Source organism: Vipera ursinii (assembly GCF_947247035.1).
Source record: "Vipera ursinii genome assembly, chromosome: Z".
Taxonomy (NCBI): Eukaryota; Metazoa; Chordata; class Lepidosauria; order Squamata; family Viperidae; genus Vipera; species Vipera ursinii.
This window is the reverse complement of record NC_139517.1, coordinates 118,472,388-118,490,003: the sequence shown is the minus strand read 5'-3', so window position 1 is coordinate 118,490,003 and position 17,616 is coordinate 118,472,388. Positions and strand designations below refer to the sequence as shown.

The window sequence follows — 17,616 nt, the reverse complement described above, 5'->3', positions numbered from 1 at the left end:
TAATTCCGCTCTGCTTTAGTAAGCGTCCTGGAATAGTATGCAATTGGCTTTTGGATACCATGACTATCCAAGTGGCTCTTAACAGCCCCCACACCGTAAGGTGAAGCATCGCAAGCTAAATAAATTGGTTTATTCTCAATAAAATGGGTTACTGTGGATTGGCTTGAAAGAATATTTTTTAATGTTTGGAAGCTGACTCTATGTTTTTCAAGCCACTGCCATGGGGTTTTTTTATCTAAAAGTCTATGTAGTGGTTCTGCTATAGCAGCTTTGTGTGGCACGAATGTGTGGTAAAAGTTAACTAATCCTAGAAAGGCTTGTAATTCAGCCTTGTTTTTTGGTTCTGGTGCCAATTTAATTGCCTTGATTTTATCAGGGGTAGGATGAATTCCATTTTTATCTATCCTAAATCCTAAAAATTCAGTGGATTTAACCCCAATACAGCATTTCTCCTTTTTTAATTTAAGTCCAGCCCTCCTAAACCTTCCCAATACCTGTTCCAGACGCTCAGCTAATATCTCTTCATTTCTTCCAGCTATTAGAACATCATCAAAGTAAGGGCATACACCAGGTATGCCCTTTAAGGTCCTCTCCATCACCTCTTGGAAGATGCCAGGAGCTGCTGCAATACCAAATTGCAGTCTGTGGACTCGGAACACCCCCTTGTGGGTAACTATAGTTTGAGCTTCAGCAGCCTCTTTAGAAACAGTTAATTGCAAATACGCCAAGTCTAACTTGGCAAATATGGTGCCGTCCTGTATCGTGGCAAGGACCTGCTTCACCGTCGGGACCGGGTAAGCATGTTTTTTCATTCCAAGGTTCAGGGTGGCTTTGTAGTCAGCGCAGATCCTCACATCCCCATTAGGTTTAAGGGGTGTGACGATCGGCGTTTCCCACAAACCACCCTCGACTGGTTCTAGGACGCCTTGGCCTACAAGCTTATCGAGCTCGGCCTCGATTTTTTGCTTAAGGGCGAAAGGCACCCTTCGGGCCTTAAGCCTGATGGGTTTAACTGACGGGTCTAAATTAAAATTAATTGGGGGCCCTTTGTATTTACCCAAAGACCCATCGAATACGTCTGCGAATTCATCGCAGACTGATTCGAGGGTCTTATTTTTAATAACTGTGTTTATTCCCCCTATCCAAATTCCCAGGGCAGGGAACCAGTTAAGGCCTATTAAACTAGTTCTATGGCCTTCAGTAACTATTAAATCTAGTGCTCCCTTAAACCCCTTATATTTAACACTAAGGGTGATTTTTCCCTTAATTTTTATGGGGGTTTTTTGGAAGTCGGTCAATTTGATTTTGGTTGAACTAAGTGGAATCTTTCTGCCACTTTTTAGTTCAATCTTTTTAAGGGTTTCACTGGATATTCTGGACACTGAGGCCCCGGAATCGATTTCCATTTTGCAAGGAATTCCTTGCAATTGGACTATAATTTTTAATTTTTCTCTCACAATATTGTTAATTTTTTCCTTTCTACGGTGATTGACTCGTGCCACCTCCCCGCGGTTCGGGAATTTAGCCCTTGGTCTAGGGGTCTCTTTGCCACTATAGTAAGGGGTTACCTTACCTTCGGGCCAAACGTCGACTTCGTGTAAGCGATTGTCGCGTGCACGACCCCTGCAAATGGCTTGAATGTGGCCGGTCTTCCCACACAATCTGCATCTGGCGGTACGAAATCTGCACGTTGCTCGGGGATGATTGCCCCCGCAGCTGCCGCATCTATTGTCATTGTCGCGCGGTCTCGTTGCAGTGTCTCTCAGTTGTCGTTGGGTTGTAGTTGTTTGTCGTTGCGGTATTGTGGTTTGGAATCGGCGACTTGGTTCAGGCCCATCGCTTCGGGATGGTTTTGCCGCCATTTTTCCAAACCGTCTGGTGACTTCGGCGATGTCGGCTTCCCATTGCTGGTCCACCTCCCCGCAGTCCACAAGGCCTTCTTGATTAATTTCGGCAGACGCAGCCATGCTATTACGGGGGGGTCGCGATACCCGGTGGATTCATAAGTCAAGAGTTCGTCCAGTACTTCTTGCAAATCGCCGGTGGGCTTAGCGATAATTCTGTTTTGTAGTTGCTCATCTCGCAAGCCCAGCACCACTCTGTCCCGGATTCTTATCTCTAAGTTGTCATACTTGCAACGTACTGCTGCTTCTCTGACTGCAGCGACAAATCTTTGGATCGACTCGCCCGGTCTCTGGTTACTTTTTTCGAAAATGCGACACCAAAAGAGTTCTGACCTCCTTGGCGTGAAATGCACTTTAAGTTTGGCCAATAGATCGGCATACGGAACGCTTGAGACCGGCTGTGGTTGACAAAGTCCGACAGCGATCCGATACACCGGAGTGCCGCATATGGTTAGTAGAGCAGCCGCCTTTTTTCGGTCATCCGTTATACCGTTGACAAGTAAAAACCCTTCGACCTGTCCCACATATTCTTCCCAGTCCTCTGGGAAGTTTGGGTCGAATTCTTTTAAAGACCCGATTTGCGCCATTCGGAGGATTGTTGATTCCGCCGCAGCCGCTAGTGGTTGACTGTGACTTCTTTTCAAATTTGCCGCCTACGCGCAGCTGTTCCGCAAATCCTTCTCTGGTCCGCCGTCTATCCCACCTTCGTCGCCAGTTGTTTGGTTCAGGTAGACAATGACTCAGAGAGGTTAACAGCGAAAAGAGTTTATTCAATACACATATGTCAACTGACAACTGTCAAATGTCTCAGGCTTTTATACTAGAGCTGTTTTAACTGTATCCAATCGCAAGTCTCTATTTTCCCGTTTTTACAACTTTAACCAATAGTTGCACCAGAATCTCCCGCTTCTAGGAACCTTCTTTGCAACCTTGCTATTTACATGTTTGCAACTATCTACTGACATAACAGCTTCTTTATTGAATGCACAACATTTTCAATAAAAAGCTGACTCTATCTATTATACATTTATGCATAATCAAATGCCTTTATTTGCCAGTGCTTAAATATTCATAAAAAACAAACACTTGGGTTACTTAACAGAGGACCCGTGGTTACTTAAGGAATTGGACAGAATGACTGAATTGCAAAAACCAAGGGAAAAATCAAAACTTACAGTCAAAGAAATTTATAATGTATTACTGAATATTATTATTTGTAAGAAAGTTTCTATCACAAGATATCAAAACATTTTCTACTTCTTTATACATGGGCATTTTATATTAAACGTAACTGGAGTTATAACTTCTGGAGTATAATTAAAATGTGCAAAGTTATATATTCTCAAACAGCAAACAATTAAAATCAAGACTAATTAGAATGTATGAGCTTAAAAATACAGAATTCTGCTGATATAAGATTAATCTTCCTATTTTGTTTGTGAATTACATTAACTTAGTAAAACATGAGCAAATATTTGTTCTTCACAAGAAAAACAAAAAAGACTTTTAAAAGTTCCTTTCTTTCAACCATTTTCTATAATAATTGTATGTGGAATTCAAACTGGGCATTGGAATACTTGCAAAGTCCACTGACTTTAATTATCTACTGCTAAATTTATTCTCTGTATGTGGGACTGATAGGTGTTTATTTGTAAAAGAAGAGTGAAAGAACATATCCTAGCAGAGAAATGTTGGTTATATAAACATTACAAACATAATTACATATAAAAATGTTGTATCACCTTTAAAATAGGAGCAAATAGGAGGAGAAATCTAGCAAGAAATGTTACAAATGTTTTTAAAAGCATGGAAGATAAGGCTTATATGATTTATGCTAAACAGATACAAATGACCTTGGGAAAGCCAAATCTGATACCATAAAGAAGAATCATCCTTGATTTACCACCACAACTGGGATCAGAATTTCTATTTTTTCTAAGCAAAGTAGCTCTTAAGTGAATCACTGCAGATGTTAAATGAATCACATTTTCGTTAAGCAAACTGAGCTCTTCTCCCATTGACTTTGTTTGTCAGAAACCAGCTGGCAAGTCAGATATGGTGATCAATGATCCAGGACACTGTAACATCATAAATATATATATATATATATATATTATTTTTTATTTTAATTCCATTTATATCCCGCCCTTCTCCGAAGACTCAGGGCGGCTTAGAAGCTTAGCAGTAAGGGCAATATGGGTTGCCAAGCACCTGAAATTTCACCACATGTCAGCAGCCAAAAAAGCCAATGCAATCCTAGGCTGTATTAATAGAGGGATAGAATTAAGTATTAGTATCACTTTATAAAGCCCTAGTAAGACCACATTTGGAATATTGCATCTAGTTTTGGACATCCCAATATGAAAAAGATGTTGAGATTCTGGCAAGAATGCAGAGAAGAGCGACAAAGACAACCAGTGGCTGGTGACTAAAACATATGAAGAACGGTTGCAGAAATTGGGTATGTCTAGTCTAGTGAAAAAGGGACGCGGTGGCTCAGTGGGTTAGGACGCTGAACTTGTCGATCAGAAGGTCGGCAGTTTGGCGGGTCGAATCCCGAGTGCGGCGTAACAGAGTGAGCGCCTGTTACTCGTCCCAGCTTCTGCCAACCTAGCAGTTCGAAAGCACGTAAAAATGTAAGTAGAAAAATAGGGACCACTACGGTGGGAAGGTAACAGCGTTCTGTGCGCCTTTGGCGTCCAGTCATGCCGGCCACATGACCACGGAGATGTCCTCAGACAAGCGCTGGCTCTTCGGCTTTGAAACGGAGATGAGCACCGGCCCCTAGAGTTGGAAACGACTAGCACGCATGTGCGGGGAAACCTTTACCTTTACCTTTAGTCTAGTGAAAAGAAGGACTAAGGGAGACATGATAGCAGTATTTCAATATTTGAGGGGCTGCCACAAAGAAGTCTATTTTTCAGAGCACCACAAGGCAAGGCAAGAAACAACAGATGGAAACTAAAAAAAAGGAGAGAAGGAGGAAGTTTTGAGTGCTCCATCATTGGAGACTTTTAACAAGAGACTGGACAGCCACAAGTCTGAAATGGTATAGCGTCTCCTTCTCAAACAGGGTTTGGATTAGAAGACTTCCAAGGTCCCTTACAACTCTGTTATTCTATGTTCTAAGGATCCTCAACAGTTGTTAAGTACAAGAAATCACTTTTTTCAATGCTGTTATAATAGTCACTAAACAAATGGTTGTAAGTCAAGGACTACCTGTATAATTAAAGGGCATGATAAACAAAAAGTAGATTTTTGTAGTAATCGTGGGGGGGTTTCTACAATGCAAATATAATGCTATCTTCTACCTGTGATTCTCAGTTTGTTAGAGACATTAAAATAAATTAATACAAGACCAGGATTAGTCTGATGTGTAAAAAAAACTTGTCTGATTCAGTAAAAAATACAATCACATGCTCACATTATTTTATTGCAACATCTCTATATTTTTAAAGATGCAGCAGATAACTCTGATGTCAAATGCAGATGAAAGAAAACCCTTTTTATGTTCACTATCTCTATAGAAAAGTACAGTCAGTCTCTGTGGTATAAAACTGAAAATTATTTTCCTTTAGATACATAAAAGACCTCCAGTTGGAAGGAAAGTTTAATCCTCCTCCTGATGTCCAATTATGAGGCTTTTTCCCTACACCTCAAAACAGCTTAGATGTGAGCTCTAGAAAGTTCAAAGCAATGTGGCACAGTTTTATGAACTGATTTAAAACAGGTATTTAGGTTACACTAAAAGTAGTGCTATTAGCAAAGTTTATGAAGCCTCAGTGACTTCCTTACGTTTCTGTCAGCATTGAGCCCATTTTTATTTATCTGGGTAGGTTCAGAGTTATTTCAAAAAGTTGGAAAACAAAAATAGAAAAACTAAATATAAGATAATTGGAATACAATGAATCTGATTGTGTGTACACCCACCTGGAGGCATCATGTGTAAGTTGGACAGCCATACATTTTTTTAAATAAACAAAATAAATGATATAATTAAAACTACTTTGATGCAATGGTTAAAATGCTGGACTAGAACCTAGGAGATCATTAGTTCTAGTCCTTCCTTAGGCAATAAAATTGTCTGAGTGATTTTGAACCCCTTATATAACATAGTTATAATAGTGAGCATTGTTTACATTGCCAGAATAATTGTTTAATTAAAGGAAATAAAGTATTAAATCAGAAACAGTCGGTTACCCAAATTTATTACTTCTGTCTTAGCTGCTTTTTTCATACATTTTGAAATCACTGCTCTGATATGCAGTGATTTTCTCAGTGTTTTCTCTGTGCATTTAGCCTTTCTCTATAAGGTGAAAATAGGATGTTCTTTTTCACAACTATGGATGTATGTTACTAATATTTTTGGGGTTTATGGCTTTTTAAAATGTCTGAAAACACAGGAAGTTGTGGACAAGCTGGTATCTCACAAAGCAAAATACATTCAGCTTCTCTGCTGGGACACATTCTTCATATTCATGCAGATCAGCCTTGCAGTTCTAAATCTTGCCAGCCTTGTTATAAGACCATATACAAGCATCAAAAAGACATTCTGCCTTTTCCAGTGTTCAACCGATGACTCTTGAGTTTATAGGGCATAGTTGAGAGTAATCATAGCATTCTAGAGTTGGAATGGCCTCCAAGGATCACCTGATCGAATCATCTGTAAACCTATTAAACCATCCATAAGAGCCCCAAAGATGCTTTTTCTTTGAAGATGTTTTGCTTCTCATCCAAGAAGCTTCTTCAGCTCTTGAATAAGAAGCAAAACGTCTTTAAAAAAAAACAACACAAGAAAGTCTGGTTGTCTCATGAGAAAGCATCTTTGGGATAACTATGACCTGGATGACTGAGAATCTCCATGAGTGTGGTTGTCTAGCCTTTTGTCAAAAATCTCAAGATGGAGAATCCATAACCTCAACGAGCATATTATTTTATTCTTGAAATGATGTTATTCTCTAGAATAATGTTCAGTATTGTGGTTAAGTGTATCACAGTAATATCATAATTAGGTATTAGATGTTATCAGAGATTAGTACAATCACTGTTTTCCTATGTAACCAAATAGTAAATAAATGAAGTGTCCGTAAGAGGAATTAAAACTAATTCTCAATTCTAATAGTTAACTTTCCTTTCCTTTAAAGGTCTAAAAGTTAAGTATAAAATCAATATGTCTCTTTTAAAGATTCCCTTTAGCCCACTAAGAAATTTTTTTAGCTCTATCATTACAACAAATATATTCTCTTTATCATCTTCGTAGTTCATCATTTGTAAAATAATATCTTTTATTATATCATTGCAAATTCTATAATACAATTCAAAGTTATGTTCTGATAGCTAATCTATTTCATTATTATAGTAATTATTATATCTGAAATACATATATATTCTATTTGTCATCCTTACAATTCATCTATAATTAACAAAGTACGTTTTATTGTTTGTGGCTAATTTTCATTCCCTTAAAAATCTAGATCCTGAATATAGACTCAATTTATATCTTTTTACAGTTTCCCTTGGCCCATTGGAAAAAAAATGAGCTTTATTATTACAGGTCCCAGCACACGCCACGCATGGAAACCGGAAGCCTCTAATCCTGCCTTAAGCATGAAGCCAGTTGGGTGAATTAGGATTAATCATTCTCCCTCAGTCCTAAGAAGAAGACAAGAGCAAAACACTCCAACAAATGTGTCAACTCTTCCAGAAATATTCACTGACCTAAAAAGAAGGTGATGTTCTCATTGTCAGAGTTGGTGGAACCACAGAAGCAGTTAGGAGTTATTAGGCCAACGTGCCCTGCTTGTTGTGATTCCTCACCAGCCAGTGGATCCGGCAGCTGAGTCTGAGGAATCAAATGAGGAGGAGGGGCCTGGAGTGACATCAGAGTCAGAGGAAGGCTCTGAGGAGCTCCAAGACTTACAGTCTGACGAGGAGCCTGGCCCCTCTACCCGCGCTCAGACTGAGACACAGCTGTGCTGGAAGCCTGAGTTGGAGAGTGATGAAGAACAGTTGGGACAAATCTAGGATGCATTAAAGCACAGGCAACAGAAGCGAGTAGGACAGAAGAATGCAATGGGGTGGTTCCAAAGGCAAAGGAGAAGGCATTAGGAAGCCATGCCTTGTCTGAATTATAAAAGGGAAGTTGTGAGAGTTGCTGGTTGCCAAAGGCAACTCTTCATGTTGAGGATCAAGTTTCTGTGGACTGTGTTTGTTTGCCTTGGACGTTGATTCAGGTCTGTGAGAATAAAAGGGGTTGTTTTTTTCTTGCGGTTCCTGCTTGTTTCTTGGAAGAGAGGTTTCTCCTTGTGAGCATAACAAGGACTCATGTAGGCTGGGACAGAACACTGCTGTAGGACAATACAGAAGAACACGGGTGACTGTTTCTACTCTTGTGCCAGGATGCCATTAAATATTTCTCCCCACAACATAGATGGAAAAATATTGCAGGCAAGGAAAGAGAGGCTTAAGACTTTATGGGAAGGATAAGAACTTTTTTGCATTATATTGCATCATCTCCCCAACAGATTCTCTGCATAAATATCTGGGTTTTGCCTATCAAATAACAATGCTAAAGACCAGTGTTGGGATTCAAATATGTGAACAACTGGTTCTCTGTGTGGATGCCGCTTCCAGAAGTCCATTCTGGGCCTGGGCAACAAAAAATTAGCTACCAGTTCTGCCAAAGTGGTGCAAACCAGCTGAATCCCACCACTGCTAAAGACCTTTTCTTTCCGCTCAGGCCAAGCTCACTCAGAGCTAAGCAAAGTCAAGTAGTGAATTAATTCTCATATTATCTTGCAGACCCATGCTCTGAAGAGCACCACCCTCCTATTTTAAGCAGCAGCTCCATTTTTGTTCTTTTTTAAGAGGACAATGGAGCAATCCTCTCCCTAATGCAAGTAGGCTTGAGTGAGAGTTTCATGTTTATTTCTGCAGTGAAGGACAGCTAGTCATCAATTAGCAGCAAAACTAAAATAGTTGCCTTAAGAGATCTGTTATTTAATTATGGCCAAAATCTATATGGAGACTAATCTTCTGGTTCCAGCCACTGCCATTCTTGGGAAATTCATCTTTCATGCTTATCAAATTAAGGATTTCAAATATTTGGACATATTTTTCCAAGCCTCAGAGACCTGGAATCAACAGCAAAACAGCATCACTATCAGTATTATGCCTGTCATAAACTTCCAAGCTCAGTTCTGCATTTTATGGCAATGACCATATCCCTGCTGAAATAAACACAATCTGAGCTAAGTCATTATCCACATGTCAATATAGCATGCAGATTAGATACTAAAATGAGTTACGTGACAGGAGGCAATCCAAACTAAATTGGACCTACACTGTGAGTCCCTCATCTTATATTAGATTCCTTCCTGAGAGTGGAATCTAGCCTAATTTTTTTGGAAATGCAACATTGCTACTTGAAATTTGGGATTAAATTACCTTTTTTTCTGGCAGCATAGCCATCTTGCCCTAGCAGGATAGTTTTATGTCCTTACAAAAGACCGATATTATCACAGACGTAAAGCATAATGGAATAATAGAAGCATAAATTAAATCTTGGTTATATTTTCAAGCAAGAATCTATTCATTTATTACTAAAACATAAATAATGTACCTATGAGCATGGCTTAAAATCCTGACCTCTCTTCTCCTATCTGAAAGATCACATGTTCCTCTTCTAGGTTTTGAATAACTATTGTAGTTGGTAAAATTTCTCAATCTTCTCTCCTTATAGCCTTCTTTCTAAAGCTAGAGTCCTCCAGGTATAATGAACTACAACTACAAGACACAGAAATAGATCTGGCAGGAAATTATGGGAACAGAAAATCAACATATTTTGATAACCCCTAGATAAGTGAAACTGAACAATTTCATCAAATCTCATCATCATTACTACATTGTTCTCTATGTAAACCCATTATTCTGAGATTTTATCAATTCTCTCTACAGTAGTTGTTTCTCCAAAATTTGAAAGTATATGCATTCTTCCTTTCAACTGTTTATCTTCTTGATTATCCTCCTCTGTTGTTCATCAAGCATTATTCTCGTTCAATATATTTAAAAACACAAACTTATATCCAACTGGGGGAAAAATTGAGCAATGATGCAGAGATATCTACAACAGAGACTTATGATTTGGGGATTGGGTTCCACTTGTTGGGAAAGATCCCAGTTAAAATTACATTTTTAAGGAAAGACTTTATTATTAAGAATCAATCGAGAACATTTGATCCTGGATGGACCAGAGATCATTATTGTGGTGGTTTATGGTAGATTAGAAGCCATTGCGGAATTTCTGCAAATGACATATAATAATAGATTGTTAACAGAGTGCTCTGAAATCTAATCTTGCTGTTGGTTTTATCTGTTACCCATGTTTTACACAAACATGCACACACACACACACACAAACACACAGTATATCTAGTAGATAGATGTCAGGTCAAATTGGTTGGGTAAATAGAGTTGTAAAAAACAATAAATTGTGGACCTGTTTAGCAAGGGGGGGACCTATTATTCTTGAAATATATTTATCACTGTTTAACTTGGTGGAACAATCTATGTATATGTGGTTTTGTTTGTTTGTTTGTTTTTGCTTTGTCTTGTTTTTTTCCTATACACATTTTTTCTTTTTTAAAATCTCTTGTTTAGTTTTGCTTTGTTCTTATATTTTTTCTTTTCTGTTTTTTGGAGTTTGTATTTTAACACTGTGAATTTAAAAAAAGTTATTGTAAAAATATTTAAAAACACATTTTAGCTATGTAACAATTTTTTTGTCATTATCTTTTTACCTCAAAACTCCACTTCAAAATCAGTCTTACCAACTGGAAATCCATCTTCTTCATCCTGAACATACATGTTATCCCACTTTCCATCACATAATTTCTCAACTCTTCCATCCCTGTTGTTCAAAACCTCTCCAGAATTTAGTTCCTTAAACAGCTGCATATTTTATTATTTGATTTCCGCAGACAGAGCATAGAACAACTTAAAGAAGCAATCAGAAGATATGGAGAGGCCTGTCCCATAGAATCACCAAGAGTTGGGCACAATTGGATAAGATCATTACCATCATAACAGCTGTGTTGTATTGCTTCTTCCTGCCTTAAATTTTATCTCTCTGTAACTTCTTCAAGTATTGAAGTGTAATTTCTTCTTTGGTCCAGTATGTGTCCTTTTTAATTATGCTAATTTCGCATGCTGAAATGCTAAGTTCTCAAAAGCTTTCTTGGATCTCCCAATTTTGGAGATTAGACAGGTTATAATCTGTTGTATAGTTTCATTGCTAATACTTTCCTTAGAGAGGCTTGTGTGATCTGAGTGCCATGATCTATCTAGTCTTCTTAAATCGTCAGTTCCTCCTGTCTTTAGTTCATCAGTTTTTTGCTCCTAAAATTTTCTTTGTTTTTTCTAGTAGTTTGATTGCTTTTAAATGATATATTGTTGCTTTCACCATTGCTAGATATAACACACACACACACCCCAAAAAATCCCTCAGAGTATGGCATTTTTCTCATTACCAAATTTTATTACACACAATTGTTACAGAAGATAATTTTGTAAAACTGAATAATAAAAGTATAAACATTATTTCCACACAATAGGACAAATGCTTAGTGTCTTTATTTTTTCTGGCATTTTAATTTTCCAATTTAATTAAAAAATAGTGATTTTTATTGTTGAAACTGAGGTTATTGTGTTTTTTTAATGGTAAATGAGTTGCAAATCAGTTTAGATGCAGAGACCTTTATAAAACTAAACAGGAAAAATTATATTTGTATATCCCTGTCATTATTTTCAATTCATATTTAATAGCACAGTAAGATAAAAAGAAATACCTCAAGATATTTCAATCAATTACAATATACCGTCAAAAAATATCCAAATGGATTATGTATTTTTCTGGGAAAATGCCCCCATTCATATGATCTAAGAAAGATAATCTGGGGTTAATCATAAATTAAGCCATGCTCATGACAAACCGTACTCAACGAGTAGTCCTTAATGGTTCTATGTCTACATGGAGGGAAGTAAGCAGTGGGGTACCACAAGGTTCCATCTTAGGCCCAGTACTCTTCTATATCTTCATAGATGAGGGAATAGAAGGGGAACTCATCAGATTTGCAGATAATACTAAACTGGCAGGAATAGCCAATACCCTAAATCAGGGGTGTCAAACTGCCAGCCTGCAGGCCGGTTGCCTCATGCGGAAGCTGTGCTCACCCCAGCTCCTGCAATGCAAAAAAAGTTGCGATATGTCGCAACAAATCTCGTGATTCAGCGAGTTTGACATCCGTGCCCTTGATAGGCTCAGGATCCAGATGGATCTTGACAGACGGGAACACTGGGCCCTATCTAACAAAATGAAATTCAATGTAGAGAAAAGTAAAGTCTTACACTTAGGCAAGAAAAACCAAAATACACATATAAACTGGGTGAAACCAGACTTAATAGCAGCAACTGTGTGAGGTATCTTGGAGTCTTAGTGGACAATCAATTAAATATGAGCCAACGGTGTGCGGCAATAGCCAAAAAACCCCAATGCAATCCTAAGTTGCATTAACAGAGGGATTCAATCAAGATCATGTTATCTACTAATACTACTCTATACAGCCTTAGTAAGACCACATCTAGAGTACTGCAACCAGTTTTGGTCACCACACTATAGAAAATATGTTGAGACTTTAGAAAAAAGCGCAGAGAAGAGCAACAAAGATGATTAGGGGACTGGAGGCTAAAACATATGATGAACAGTTACAGGAACTGGGCATGGCAAGTCTAGTGAAGAGAAGGTCCAGGGGAGACATGATAGCAGTCTTCCAATATTTGAGGGGCTACCAGAGAGAAGAGGGGGTCAACCTATTTTCCAAAGCAACTGGAGTCCAGACAAGGAATAACGGATGGAAACTGATCAAGGAGAGATTCAACCTGGAAATAAGGAGAAATTTCCTGACAGTGAGAACAATCAACCAATGGAACAGCTTGCCTTCAGAAGTTGTGGAAGCTTCATCCCTGGAGGCTTTCAAGAAGAGACTGAACTGCCATCTGTCAGAAATGGAGTAGGGTCTCCTACTTCAGCAGAGGGTTGGAGATGACCTGCAAGGTCCCTTCCAACTCTATTTTCTATTCTATTCTATTCTATTCTATTCTATTCTATTCTATTCTATTCTATTCTATTCTATTCTATTATTTCTATTCTATTCCACTCCACTCCACTCCACTCCACTCTATTCTACTCTACTCTATCCAGAATTTCCATAAATGATCTGTCCTTTCTTTTTGTAAAATGTCCCCCTTAATGCTTTTAAACTGTAGCTTGAAATGTCCTGAAATATTACTAGTTTAATTCCAATTAGCTTATCTTTTTAGCCTAGGAAACAAATATTAAAATGAATTATTTTAGTGTGCTTTGAACAATAGAACTTTGAACAACAATGTGTAGATACTGATCCTTTTATCTGTTCCTGATAGTCTTATAAGGACAGAAGCTGAATTGACTGGCTGTTTCATAAAAAATTATCTTAGCTTATAAGGGTTGTTATGAAACTGCAGATTCTCCAATTTCTTAATAAAAAGGAATGATTTTTTTTTCAAAATCTGGAGTAAACAGATTACAACAATAAGTATTTGGTATATGATATATGACATTTGGATTTAATAGACCTCTGTCAGTCTTTTTTAGGCACCTTTGTGGTGATTTTAATGGAAATGACAAGATCTATTCATGAAAATCAGTTATGTGATTCTTGTAGGCAGTCATAGGCTAGCATCATACATTGCACTATGTGCTTAATGGGGATTGTTTGATTTTATTGGGTTATGTGAAAACAACCATTAGAACTTGCAAACCATAGTTTCTGATCTTGCTTGTTCTATGAACTCAAACAATTGTGTTTTATTCAATGATCCATAGTTAAGAATGTGTGAACCCGGTCATGAAAAACTGTGTAGTGATTTAACTATGATAGGAAGAACCAGTTCAGGTTTCCTTTCAATCAATGAAGGCTTCAAGGCCAATCAACTCTCTCACAGCCCTATCTACCTTATAAGGCTGTTGTGGGAGAAAATAGATCAAAGCCTTTTGCTCTTGAATTAATATAATAACTATATCCTATCTTTCACATGGATATACAAACACATATGCACATAGATAGAAAGATATGCTCTTTCATAGGGTTATTTTAAAGACAATAAAGTAGAAACATATGGGATATGCTGAGTGTCTTGGAAGAACAACCTACAAATGTAGGAAGCATTTAACCAAATTATTTGCCCTCTTAACTTTGTTGACACTTCATTCCAAAACACACCCACTTATTCTCTCTCTCTCTCTCTCTCTCTCTCTCTCTCTCTCTCTCTCTCTCTCTCTCTCTCTCTCTCCCCCAAGGGACCGTGGAGGTCATCTAGTCCAATCCCCTGCTTAAGCAGGAAACCTTATACCATTTCAGACAAATGGTTGTCCAATCTCTTCTTAAAAACTTCTACTGTTGGAGCATTCACTACTTCTGGAGGCAAGTTGTTCCACTGATTAATTCTTCCAACTGTCAGGAAATTTCTTCTTAGTTCTAGAGTGCTTCTCCCCTTGATTAGTTTCTATCCATTGCTTCTTGTATGCCTTCAGGTGTTTGGAGAATAGCTTGATTCCCTCTTCTTTGTGGCAACCTCTGAGATATTGGAACACTGTTATCATGTCACCCCACATCCTTCTCTTCATTAAATTAGACATACCCATTTCCAGCAACCATTCCTTATATGTTTTAGGCTCTAGTCCCCTGATCATCTTTGTTGCACTCATTCTAGAGTCTCAACATCTTTTTTACATCATGGTGACCAAAACTGGATGCAGTATTCCAAGTGTGGCCTTACCAAGGCATTGTAAAGTGGTATTAATGTGATTTTGATTCTATCCCTCTGATAATGGAGCCCAGAACTGTGTTGGCTTTTTTGGCAGCGACAGCACACTGCTGGCTCATATTTAAGTGATTGTCCTCTAGGACTCCAAGATCCCTCTCACAGTTATTACTGTTGAGTGAGGTATCACCTGAAGCCTGAAGATATGTTTGCTGAATATTCCAATACAATTATATTCAAAATTTTCTTAATTTAGGGGGATTATTTAGTGATTATTTTTAATTAAACTGATTTTGAAACATTTTGAAACACTATAACACAAATATTGACCATTAAAAGACTCAACATGTGGTTGGATTGTTAAATAAGATTTCAATCGGAAGGGAGAACTTCTTAGAACTCTACCAAGCTATAAACTATTTGGTTTCATAATCCACTCACATAATGTTAAGTTATAAGCCATGATATAAAAATATTGCAACTATTTATGCACTGTAGAAGCCAAAACAATACTATATTACAGCACATCACAATTCATGAATATGAGTGTCAGGAATTATTTGACTGGAAAGTCTGAACACATGAATAAGGTAAAAAGAATAGAAAGAAACATCCATGAATTGAATATATACAAGTATGAAGTTTTCATCTCATTATAAGGCTAATTATAATATATAATTTATAGAAGTGATATTATTTGGTTTGGTTAAAAAATGGAATAATCACCAGAAAACATGCTTCCACTGGGAATAGTGAATGACCCAAATGATTCCACAGTGTAACATAGCTTTGTTTCTAAAACATGTCCTTGAGTTGAGTATCAGACAGACATCATATGCCAGACTTAACTGAGGAGAAAAAGTTCTGAATTGACCAGGCAATGGCAAACAAATGAAGGGAGCACTCAGTATGAGGAGAGTTTATAGAATAATCATTTAGTAAGGGTCATTTATAAGAGATTGGAGTTAGTAGGTATCTTTAGCATTCTCAAATTATTTGTAACCTTTGAAATGTTAGCACTTTATCAGATAGAAATGCAGTAAACCCTTCAAGGGTGCATCCATATAGATGCACCCTTGAAACCAGTATGGCATTTAAAATTAGTGACTAAAATAGTGACTGTTATCCTAAGTGACTGTTATCCTAAGTGAACCTGTTTGTGTGAATTATAATGTTTCATTCGATGAAGGGGGACTCAGTCTTCAAAGGCACCAAGAGACCCTTACTCTTAAAGCACCTGGCACCAGCCTTTTTTTGGATGATGGATGATGCACAGATGGCAGTGCCAAGCCAGAACATGCTTTATGATGACCCTGGTGGACTTTAGGGAACCAGACTGTAAGTGTGTACATAATTAAGACCCCTTATTTTAATCTAGCAGGTGTGAGAACTGGGGGGGGGGGAATAACACAGATGGGGGAACCTGAGATGGGCAACATCAGAAAGTGGTTGGGTTTCACCAGGAGCTGCAGGCAGGTAGAGATCCAAGTGGGAATAGAGGGGCAGGTGAGTGGGGAGGATAAATAGGATTCTGATTATAAGAAGCAAACGAAGATTGGGCATTGTGGACCTCAGGAGGAATTTGGGGGTGGGGGGTATTAATTATGAAAAGGAGGAACAGACTTCAAAGTAAAGGGAGCGGGGAGGGATAAAGGACATCACCTGGCCAGGAAAGATGTCAGGGGCCTGCGGGGAAGCTTGGGCACCCCAACGAAGACCGCTATCTGGGCTCCCTTCCTTTCCCCGCAGCAGCAGCAGCAGTCGTCGCCGCCGCGGGTTTTCTTCGGATGTCCAAGGTGGCGGCGCCCCTTCCCATCTCCTCCGCAGCTACTTTCCCGCCGGCGGCCTGAGCTCACCTGTCAACGTCCCTTCCCCGCCCTCTCCAGCTTCTCCTGCGGCGGCCGAGGCTCCTCCTGCCCGGTTTTCGGCCGCGCGCGCCGCGTCTCTCCTTCTCCCCCACTCACTCACCCTCCCGCCGCGGCCGGAGCTCGCCACTCACCGAATTTGGCCTCGGCCGCGACCGCGGCTCCGGCTCCGCTGCGCAGGAGGGGTCGGTGCCGGGCGACAACGAGGAGCAGAAGCAGCTGCTGCAGCAGGCGGCCAGGCAAGCGGGAGCCGAGCGACCTCATGGTCATGCGTGGCCCATGGCAAGCGCCCGAGGCTCCCTGCTCCTGGCCCCGAAGCCCGGCGGACAGCTCAGTCCGCGCGCGCAGCTCCTCGCTCCTCGGCTCGCCGCTGGGCAAGGCTGGCAACGCCACTCGGCTCCGGCGTCTCCAAGACCCAGGACAGCGACCAGCGCCGTCCCTCGCCCGCCTCGGCCCCTCCCTCTTTCCTTCCCCCTGCAGGCGCCTCCTCCGCTTCCTCGCCCCGAACGGCCGGCGAGCGAGGCGGCTGCCTTCGCCCCGCGGCTGCCCGAAGCGTTCCCTTCTGAAGAGGCAGAGGGGCGCGGATCCCCCGCCCCAGCCCTCGCTTCCCTCCCCCGGCTGAACTGTTCCAATTCGAGGCGTGGGTGCAGAGAAGTCCCCTGACCAAAATGGAAGCGCCGGGTCCGGCACTTTCAACCATGCCTTGGTAGCCTTACGCCTCGCCCCCGCTCCCCGGCCGGGCAGCCCGTGGCCTTCGGTTGAGGAGCCCACGGCCCCGCTCTCGCTTCTGGGTTCCTCCCCTCCCCTCCTCACCCCACCCAAGCCTTGGATGTGCCTCCACGATCTTCTGCGCCCTCAAAATTGTACCGCATGCCCCTAAGTGTAAGCAAAAGATGGCGTGCCTTCCCGCTGCCTTGGCCGGGACTACCGTGCGTTCACTTGGGAAGAAGCACCATTTTGTTTCAGGAAAACACACACGTTTGGAAAGC

General features: G+C 40.0%; 1 protein-coding gene across 1 annotated transcript in view; it reads right to left on the bottom strand.

Annotated features, from left to right (window-relative positions):
* PTPRN2 (protein tyrosine phosphatase receptor type N2) overlaps positions 1-17,070 on the bottom strand; it is a gene marked incomplete at its 3' end in the record, with an annotated part of 756,267 nt that extends 739,197 nt beyond the window's left edge. Inside the window, exon 1 of the mRNA XM_083376709.1 lies at positions 16,762-17,070. Coding sequence (XP_083232835.1) covers positions 16,762-16,897 — 136 coding nt within the window. The 5' untranslated portion in view covers positions 16,898-17,070. The remainder of the gene's footprint in view (positions 1-16,761) is intronic.
* Positions 17,071-17,616: the final 546 nt, after the last annotated feature.